Here is a 10,984-nt window from a genome sequence, read left to right as displayed (position 1 = left end):
CCCGGTCCACATGGAAAAATTTTGTGAAGATGCTAAATGGAGATTCGAAGACCCAACCTCAAGCATATGAGTTGAATACAAATCCACTGGACCAACCACTTACTTTTTTGTTATTTTGTCATTCTTATATTATATATTATACTTTTATTCTTATTTTATTTCTCCAAAAGAAAATTTATTTAGAATCTTTTAATAACATTTTATTATTCCCCAACTCTATAAATTATGAAATTGACTTAAAAATAACATATTACGCAATTCCTTTTAAAGGAAAATAGCAGTCTTAATAAACTTTTGCACTTAAAATTCATAAATAAACTAGATAATTACACTTAGATAAAATTTTATACTTAGAATTTGGTAGATTACTAATTAAATTTAGGTTGTTAATTCTTATAAGAATTAATGATTTTATAATAAATTAGACTAATTGAATATTTATTATGCTATAAAAAATTATGAGACATAATATTTAAATATATTTAGTGACCCACTGGTTGGACCACTCACCCACTGGTTGGACCAGTAATCCGTTGACCCACCACTTTCACCGGGTTCCTCTCAGGCCGGGTTTAATAATTATGATAAAGTTTTGATTATTGATAAATCCATTATTTGCATATATTTATGTTATGATTTTCTTAACTTTTATTATGGATTCGTCAAATTATGAGTGTATTTTCTATGATTTTCAGGAAAACAAGTTGGAGGTTTGAATTGAAAAGATGTGGACGAAAATCAAGAATATTGTGGTGGAAGTTATTAGAGATATGTTTGGAGATATCTTTGAAGCAATTATCAAGGAAATATGGTTGAATTTGGAAAATCTTATCAAATGGTTAAACATTGGCCAATCAAAAGAGAGGCCGTTGCAATCCAACTTTTGGGAAGAAGTGTGACACCCCCACTTCTCCCAAGGGCGAACCCAAGGGTATCGGTGGGATGTCTGTCCATCTCTCGCCGAGACTCACTACAATCCGTAAATCAAAAACTAGAAATACTTCAAATATTTTCAATATACAAGTAAAGTACTCCAAAACATTTCATACTTAAAATTAGATAACCTTCAAGCTTAAATACAACCCAAAAGAATAATTGCTACATTTATATGCTACAATACAACTTAAAGTCTCCAAAAGAAAACAATCTAGAACTATTCGCGAGCACTCTCGGTCTTGAACCCTGTTAAGGAAAACAAAAGTGTGGAATGAGCTAAACAACCCAGTGAGGTTCCAAAACCTAAGTAGTTCTAATAAATCAAGTAAATTGAGCATAGCACATGTACGGTTCCAGATTTTACATTTGCTCATTAAAATGAGACATTTATCATTTTACATAAATAAACACACATTAAAAAGATATGGTATTCACGTGGAACTGTTTCGGTCAGTTTCACCTTATAACTCCAGTAATTTTTCCGGTTGTCTGGCCATCACCTTATTCCTCCAGTGGTAATACTCGAGTATACCGAAACGGTGGCCCAGAGTTCCAACCTACCCGACCTAACCCAGTCCTGGATCGATCAGGTTAGTAACTAAGGGCAGCGCCCAGTTCAACTTAGAGCTTACAACATGCGCAAGTAATTAAGTAAATCGGTAAACGGTAGTAGTTCACGGTTAACGGTAGAAATTTACGGTTAAACGATAGAAATTTATCATTTTAGTAGGTCGAGTGAGATAAAATACACACTCGCCTTAAAACGGTGGACAGTTACATAGGAGCAATTATAGGGTGCACTTAACACTTAATCACACAATAACTATTAAGTAAACATGTAGCAAAACTGTTCAAGTCACATATACCTATAAGGAACACTCACCAAGACAAAAGTGAACAAGTGAGCAAGTAAGAAAGTCTTTAATGACCCGCTTCGAGATTCTCTTCGAGACCTCCTTGATTGCCTAAAGAAATAACGAGTAACTCCACTCACAACCATGCAATAACTACAAAGAAAGAATGTACACTTGTTTAGACTACGTCAAAGTCTTAAAAGAGAGCTTTAATTCACTCAAATCGAGGTTCAAAAGTGAAGTTTTAAAGTCCCAAGAGAGAGATTAGCATCTTCCATGAAATCGAGTTCAAAACGTTCAATCAATATCAAGAAAAGAAGTCAAGTTCCCAAAATTGCATTTTCTAAGAAATCGGCAAATTTCAGCTTTGCATGTCAAACTTAGAAAAATCAGATCTTGCACTTAGTAAGTCCAAAATTGAAAAAATTTACACCGTTGGAAACTAGTTTCAATGTACTAAAAGTTCTTAGAAGAACCTTTCCAAAATTCTAAATAGAAGGCATTCAATTTTCAGCTCAAAGTGCTGGATCTGAGTAAGCAAGACAGTTTCAGTCATGTTTTCTGGCAATCTTTGGAAATTCAGTAAAATTCACAGAAAGTGAACTAGCCTTTGAAATTCGTAACACAATATGAGTTCGTAACAAAGTTTTAAACAGGATAAACAGAACTAAATTCGGAGTTTTGAGCGTAAAGATATAGTAGCTTAAAATCGGCGGACTTTTGTACATTATTCAGAAATTTTCCAGATTTGAAGAGCAAACTTTGGGATTTCATTTGAGTATCGAAATGGTCTTAGAATAACACCAAATTTGGTACAATTATACTTCCATATGAGAACTACTCATCTATCAAATTTCACACAAAAACTCATACGGGAATGTAGTTAAAAGAACTACCAAAATTTAGGAAATTCTTAGAGCAAATCTGCCATCTCACCCTTTTCTTTCTTTCCAAAAGCTTAGTACTATGAAATCAGTCCCAAGTCATTCCATTTTGAAACCAAGGATCCAGAAACACTTAATAAGTAGTTCAGAGGTAATTAACATCAAGATTTTTGAAATATAACTTCCCAAGTCAGATTTGACCATTCGGCCAAGAAGAAAGGAAAAGTTTCCAGTTTTCCAGTTTTGTCGCATTTTAGAAATCTGGCCATATCTCACTCAATACAAACTCAAATTGAGAATGGTTGGTGGTGTTCGAAACTAGATTCCAAAATCTACATTTCATCAGAAGAAATAATTTCCAAAATGAGTTCACAAGTAGTTCCAAATCAGGCCTCAAGTTACAGCTTCTCATTTCCATTTGAATGAACAGGCTGAACAGAATAGCCGATTTTATCAGTTCACTGCAGTTCACACAAGATGAACTAGATAGTGATTTTTATACTGTTTTAAGGCTAAGAATGTCTAGTTTCAAATGCGACAAATGGCACTTGATTTTGACTTTTACAAAGAGTTATGTTCAATCAAAGATACACTATTCAGGCCTTCGGATGACCATTTCCAGATTTCTTGCAGTTTCGAAAATTCTAGTTTTGATCAATCAAATGACATGATTTTCGGAAGGCATTTTGTACATACAATATACCACATATATACATCAGTTTCACAGTCATTTAAGTATCAAAAATTTGAAATATGAACAAGATAATAGCAAGACAGATTCGGCCAGCTTGCTTCCTCTCACAGTTCTCTCTCTTTCTTTTTCCTCTTCTAGTTTCTTCTAGTAAAACTCATCACAAACACCCTAACACACACATAAACATCATGGCAGCCCTCATTTAACCAAGGTGGGAGTTCATAGAACCCACTTCAACCAACCAAACCCAAGCGACAACAACAAGAAGGAAGCTACAAGCTGCAAAATCAAGAAATGAAACAAGAAAGTAAAAGCTTTGGTGGAGATGTTTATACCTTCAAAACTCAGGATGACTCCTTAGAACAGCCCTAACCAGCCGGCCCTCTCTTCCCTTCAAGTTAGAGTGGTACTCCAAGTTGTGAGTGATTTGAAGCTAAACAATGGAGTTTTTCTTCTTCCTTTTCTTGTCTCTTTGGTCTGGCCGAAAATGAGGGAGTGAGGAGAGAGAGATGAGGGTTTTTGTGTGATAGAAACTTGGAGAGAAAGAATGAAATAGTAGCCATAAGTGTTGGGCAAAAAGTCAACTCTTAATAGTGCCGAAATGGGGTTTTGTACTACCACTTTCTCTCGGGTTTGATACACTTGTGCACTAATTTTTCAAGGTACTTCCTTTAATATGATAATTACCCACTCTTACTAGTCTAATATTAATTTCTCAAATCTCCAATTAGTTGTACCGGCGCGACTTTCGGGAAACTATCGACGCGCGCGCGGTAATAGTTTGATTTAAACTTACTCACATCTAATTCCTCAATTAACTATTCTTAGTCTACTATTAATCATCCTTAGTGCTCCAAGACTAATGTACTCTCGGATCGAATTTACCTCAAAAAACGTGTATTTGCTATTTCTCACTAAACGAGCCGTAGAAAAATTAAATTTGCTAACGAAACATTTTAAAATTATAAAATGGACATTTTTTGCATACAAATGGACTTGAAACAGATGAAATAAATTAGTTGGGGTAAACGGGTGAATAAATAATTAAATAAGTCAGTAAAATAAAAATAAGAAAAAATTCGGATTCTCACAAGAAGTATCTTTTTGTCGAAAGAAACCACCCGAAGGTAGCAGCCACATTTAAGTGGCAAGTTTGGTGGGAGGTAAGGGTTGAATCCATTACCAACAGATCAAGAAGCTGTTGGCATCTTATCATTCGGGCAAAGTAAGAAGATCAACAGGAATAATTGATCTCTCTATAGCTCAATTTTTTCTCTCTCTTCTCGATGTCTATTTTCTACTTTGACTGCATTTTCTTTAGGGAGGGCAGCTAGGCTTTTCTTATCTAGTTGAAGGATAATCAAGGTTTTGGTTCAATAAAACTAATTGTGAGATCAAATTTGTTGTCATTCTTCAACCTATATTTTGAGTATCGAATGTTCTTTTGTACTTATCTTTATGATTGTTTCATTATGATTGTTCAACCTAGATTTAATCACTAGGAGGTCTACTAGTTTATTATTCTTTATAATCTACTGCTAAGTTAGAAATCAAATCTGTAATTGTTTGATCCCTCTAATTTGTGTAGCCACTAAGGTTTATTGATTTGGTTGGGGGAAGGGATGGATTGGATGATATGAAATAAGAAGTGAAAGGTCCTAAGCTCGAAATCTCCCATTTACACTTGAAAAAAAAAAGAAACTTGGTTCAAAGTTGAAATGTTTTGGGTCTATGGTTTATGCTACAAAACCAAAAAAAAAATGTGGATCAGCCAATTATCTTGGGTACAAAGTTGGTTTCAGAGCAAATCCCATACATAAAAAATAATAATAAAATTGTGGAACAGCCCATTGTCATGGGTATTATATTTGATATCGGAGCAAGTTTCATCTGATTTCTGCATCAATGAACATGGGCAAGATAAAATTACATAGTGCAGTTAATGGCTTAGATATGTTTAATTTGAATTTAGCCAAACCTTTGGCTATATTAAAAGTTGAACCATTTTTTCTACCTTGTCAACTTCCAATACACAATTTAACATGAATATAAATTTTTCATCAAGTGTAATGATTAATCCTTAAAGCCTCAAATTTACATAAATAGTTGTGATTCACATGCAAATTCTCTAAGCAGAAATATGTGAAAACCGTTGTTGTGCAGAGTGATAGTTAAGCACGTTTTCTATTTATTTATTTTCTGGCTGGATTGGATGAAAGCATCTCAAATTATTTTTATCTAGAAAATACATACCCAAAAAAAGACTTTTTTTTTTAAAAAAAAAAAAGAGAGAGAGAGAAAGACATAGGCAAATCTCAGGAAACATGTGGTCAGAGGCATAGGATGTTTTTCTCGTTTTCAAGGGTAAACAAACAGATACAATGATGTGTAGTTAAACCAGCAGACATGAGTTCATTACGTAAACAGTTCTTCACAAAATTGATATTAGCAATTGGTGATCAAAGTTTACTCCTTAAGAAACAATTGGATTCACCATCTGACAAAAGGAGAGTCTTTTGGCCTATAGTTTTCCATTTTAATCTACGCATGCATAAGACAGATGACAGCTTAGTTGTGATTTTGAAGCGTGAAGCTTCCCGTGAAAAGAGCATGGGAAAAGAGCACGGACTATAGCCATTTTGTCATGATATCCTGCTTAATTTTTTTCTCAAATTCTTCATTTTGTCACGATGTAAACTACTTTTGTTTTATTTATTATTATTATTTGTTAATTTTATCTTATAATTTTATTTTCTCGTAGTTTGTTAATTTACTCATTTTTCAGTATTACCAATTTATGACAAGTTTTAACATTCTTTCCTATCTTTCCAAAATGAAAATTTAAATTTATGCACAGAAAAAAATGCTAGGGGTTCACAGTTTTTGGATTAAATTTTTATGTTAACTTTCATATTATTCAGTCCAAATTTTTATGTTCTTATTGTTCAATTATTAAATAATATGCAATTTTGCGACATAGCCAACGAATGAAAAAAAATTTGTAATTAGACTTATTCGGCATTATAAATAAATATTTAAAATTAATGATGGGTGCAAACTGCAAAGGGTGGTATAAATTGAAATTTTGGCTTACAAAATAAATTTAGATGAGTTTGTAAAAGGTTAGAATAAATGGGTAATTGGGTTACCCAACTCTTTTTTTAACTTACCCATTTATACACATCTAATTTTCTTTTTAATTAAAAGGATACTTTATTAAGACTGAGATAGAAACTAAGTAAAAAAATCGGAGGAAGGCCGCCCCCTTACCTCAGGAACGAAAAGCGAAAGTTACAAAACTTCTGCATATCTAGAGCCAATAACCATCTAGTACGGCCCGGTAGTTGAGCTACCATAGAGAAAACTTCAAAGAAGCCCCGCGTATTGGCATAAGATGCCAGTGAATCCGCCACAGAATTCCCCTCCCTATAATAGTGAGACAACCGATGACCCTCAGGAGCAAACCCCCGAATAGCCCGAACAATAGGTCGAATGACAGCAGGGACACCCCAGGACCCCCTTAAACAACTGACCAAGACCAGGCAGTCAGACTCAACAACTAACTGAGAGATCCCCATTTGCCGCCCTAGCTGAAGACCCAGTAAAAGAGCACGCGCCTCTGCTTGCAAGGCATTCACAGGACCAAAAACATCAGTAAACGCCAGGATAAACCTACCGCATGAGTCCCTAATCACCCCGCCACCGCTCCTCCCACGAGATGTGGCATAGCCATCTGTATTTAACTTACAAAACCCATGCTCCAGACACACCCAACGCACCAAGGTCGAGGTTAGTGGCCTCCGCACCGTAGATATAGAGTCAAGGAGCTCCGTCCACGAAAGCAACCATTGCGACATAGCCGGGAAATGCACTTGGACCAGTAACCGCACCTCCTGAATGACCCATCCCCGAACATGTCCAACCGAGATACTCCAACCGTCAAAACGGGCCGTGTTCCTTGCCCGCCATAGAAACCATAGAATAAGTAAGGGCAGCATTCGGTATAGCCAACGCAGTGCCCTTCCTCTGACCGGGGTGAACCACCATCTAAAACACCAGAACCTAACATTACATACAGAGGATGAAGAGATGCTAAGCGATTGTTCAAAAAAACCCCAAAGTTTGTCTGCCAAATCACCAGTAGCGAAAACATGTTGCAACATTTCTGACTGAGGTCGCGAGCAGTAATGGCGCTTAGAAGGGCCATGAACCTGAAATTTGCCAACACTACATCCACGGGCAGCCGCTCCTGTAGCAATCGCCACATGAAGAAAGACAACTTTGGAGGAATTGCAGAGTGCCAGATACACGCAAAGAACCAAACCCGAGCTCTAGCTGTCCGAACTAACTGATAGGCCGACTTTATAGAGAAACCTCCTGAGGGTTCTAACTTCCAAATAGGCCTGTCCAGACTTGTACCAAAACAAAAGAAGGTTTCAGCCGCCGCCGCTGCAATCTCCGAATGAAGGGATACCAGGGCCAAAAGATCCCATTGATTATCCCTCCAAAATTCATTAATCTTTGCATCAGACGCTAACTCTAGAAACCTCCATGACAGCGGACCAAGCCCACTCCAATTGTCCTACCAGAAAGAAGACTCCCTTCCAGACAGATCCTACTGCAACCATATCTTCATGGAACAACGAACCCCAAACATCCGAGTACAACTAGCAGAGAACTTAGGCGAAATAGCCACCTGATTAGGATGTAAACCTCCAACATACCTGCCCCACATAAACTGAGCCCATAGTGACTGGCCACCCCTAAATAACCACCAAAGCTTACAAGAAAAAGCATCAATAATCGTTTCTAAAGACCGGAAGCCTACCCCTCCTTCCTCCACAGGGCGGCATAACTGCGACCATGCCGTCCAATGTTTTAAGCCCGAATTTTGACTCCCCCCAAAAAATTGGGCAAACATCCGCTCCAACTCAGCAACTACCCCCCTTGGAGGCACCGGCACTGCCAAGAGATGAATCGAGATAGAGGTCAAAACATGCTTAATGAGTAGAGTCCGAGCACTCATGGATAACCACCGACCTCGCCAAGCCATTAACTGTTATGAGACTTTATCTAGTAAGCCAGTGAACAACCCTTTCACCCGTCTCCCAACATACAGCGGGCAACCCAAGTAGGTGACTAGCAGATCCTTGGCGGAAAAACCCGTAACTCACGAGATCACCCTGTGACGTGCAAGAGACACTTTGTTGCCCATCAGGAAGCAATTCTTAAACTCGTTCACCAGTTGCCCAGAGGTCCTCTGGTATTTATCTAGTATGTCCATCACACATGTCAGTGAGCATGTAGTCCCATTGCAAAATATAATGATCTCATCAGTATAAGTTAGGTGTATCAACGGGGGGCAACCTCGAGCAACCAGATACGACGAAAACTACCGATTCCCCACCAGGGCGTTCAAACCCCTCGAGAGTACCTCAACCGCAATGATGAACAAGGTCGGAGATAGGGGTCCCCTTGCCGCAATCCCCGAGATGAGCGGAAAAAACGACAGGGTTTCCTATTCACCAACACGGAGAAATGGCAAGAAGAGATCAACCGCCAGATCATGTCTATCCATTGTTCCCCAAATCCAAATTTGCGCATAACATGTATTACGAAACACCAGGAGACCCGGTCATAAGCTTTGGCCATATCCAATTTCAAAGTAATATTAGCACCCCTAACCTTCCTTCCCAACTCCGAACACATTTCCAGAGCCAGCAGGATATTATCTTAGCCTGCCCTTGACAAACCCACTCTGTTGGGGCGAGATTATCTTAGGCAGAATAGCCTCCAGACGCAGTACCAGCAATTTAGAGAAAATTTTATTCACAAAATTACACAAACTAATATGCCTAAACTCCGAAAAAGAAGACGCACCTGGTACTTTCGGAATCAAAGCCAATAGCGTAGCTGTGAACCCCCAAGGTAACTCCGCCCCCGCAAAAAAATCCTTAACCGCTCTACACACATCCCCCTTCACAACGTCCCAACACGTAGTAAAGAAAGAGCTGGTAAACCCATCAGGCCCCGAACAACTGTCCCCATTCATTTGGAATATTACTCTTTGAATCTCGTCTTCAGTAGGCAACTGTTGAAGAGCCTTATTGTCGTGCTCTGATGCCACAGAGAGGATAATGTCTAGGAGGGAGTGATCCACTGAAACATGTGTTTGTTGCGCCAACACTTTAGAGAAGTACTCAATCGCCATGGATTCTATCTGGGACTGCTCTTCCACCCACTTGCCATTCCTATCCTTTATACGGTGTATATAACTACGCAAGCGTCATTGCTTAACCTGTGCATGAAAAAACCTAGTGTTAGCATCCCATTCTTTGAGCCACCGAACACAAGCTTTCTGGCGCCAATATCTAGCTTCCCGCAACAGAGTCTCCTTGAGGTCACACTGCGCCTGAGTAAGCAGACATTCACCTTCCTCTGAAGGATTCGTCTCCAAGGACCCTTCCAATGCAAGGACCCATTCTTCCCCTTCTCGGATGCGATCGGTAATATTTCCAAATACCTCCTTATTCCACACCTGCATTGCACCCTTCACCGCCTTCAACTTCGATAGTAAAACCCTGACCGGGCGGCCCTCACACTCCACCTCCTAAGCCCTACAGACCACATTAATAAACTCCCCATGGGACCTCCACACCCCCAGAAACCGGAAGCTGTGAGGGCCACTGCCTACAGCAAGGGAGCAAGTTACCAGCAACGGAGAATGATCCGAAACCACCCTAGGCAAGTGCGTCATTGATGTGTTAACCGCCAAATCAAACCACATCTGATTCACCAGAGCTCGATCCAGACGCTTCCATATCTGGGTCCTCCCCCAGCGATTATTGCACCAAGTTAACCCAAATCTGTTAAGGCCGCACCCTCAGTGAAATTTAAGAATGAATCCGCCTCACCAAACCAAAACGGCCGCCCTCCTTTTTTCTCCTCTGCGCTAGCAATGACGTTGAAATCCCCCAAAAAGATTGTCGGGACTCCCATCTGACTCACCCGCAGTAACTGCTGCCAGAACAGCTCTCGTTCATCAAGGGCACACGATGCATGGATAAAAGTCGCTAGAAAGGAACATTGGAAGTAGCTATGGGTAATCTTTACTGCCAAAAACTGAGGAGAGGCCACAGCAATGTCACACTCGTACTCAGCATCAAAGAATAGCCATATTCTGCTTTCATCATTCGAAACACCAAATGGGAAACCCAGTTTTCGGGGTACAACATCCAAATGCTCACGACCTACCAACAGCTCACAAAGAGCTATCAACGAGATGTGGTGCATACGTTTCAACTTACCTAGACGAGCTATCATAAGAGCGTTGTCCACCCCTCGAGCATTCCAGAAGAGTGACTTAATCATGGCGCTGCATAGTAGGAGTTCGCGGAGGTGAACCACCATTTCTCTTTGAGCGAAAACGAGTGATCGGACCATCCAAAAGCTTCCGCCTATCCTCCAGTGGCGGAGCACAAAATGCGTTAGCCTTGCGTGGAGATAGGTTCAAAGTAGCAACCATGGATTGCTGTTGTGTGCTCACCTCCTCCTGAACTTGTTCCCCCAGGTCATCCGCCACTACCTCCTCAGCCGCCGCTACTGGAACGACCTCA

At 39.4% G+C, this 10,984-nt stretch overlaps 1 protein-coding gene across 1 annotated transcript; it reads right to left on the bottom strand.

Annotated features, from left to right (window-relative positions):
- Positions 1-9,654: 9,654 nt before the first annotated feature.
- On the bottom strand, positions 9,655-10,778 carry LOC140005446 (uncharacterized). Its single transcript, XM_072046438.1, has 3 exons — positions 10,229-10,778; positions 9,994-10,058; positions 9,655-9,906 (listed from the first exon to the last, which is right to left on the bottom strand). The coding sequence occupies exons 1-3, from the start codon at positions 10,776-10,778 to the stop codon at positions 9,655-9,657; spliced, it is 867 nt and encodes a 288-aa protein (XP_071902539.1).
- Positions 10,779-10,984: the final 206 nt, after the last annotated feature.

The sequence above is a fragment of the Coffea arabica genome, chromosome 1c (genome assembly GCF_036785885.1).
Source record: "Coffea arabica cultivar ET-39 chromosome 1c, Coffea Arabica ET-39 HiFi, whole genome shotgun sequence".
Lineage (NCBI taxonomy): Eukaryota > Viridiplantae > Streptophyta > Magnoliopsida > Gentianales > Rubiaceae > Coffea > Coffea arabica.
Note: the sequence above shows the minus strand (reverse complement) of the source record. Positions and strands in the feature narration are given on the sequence as shown.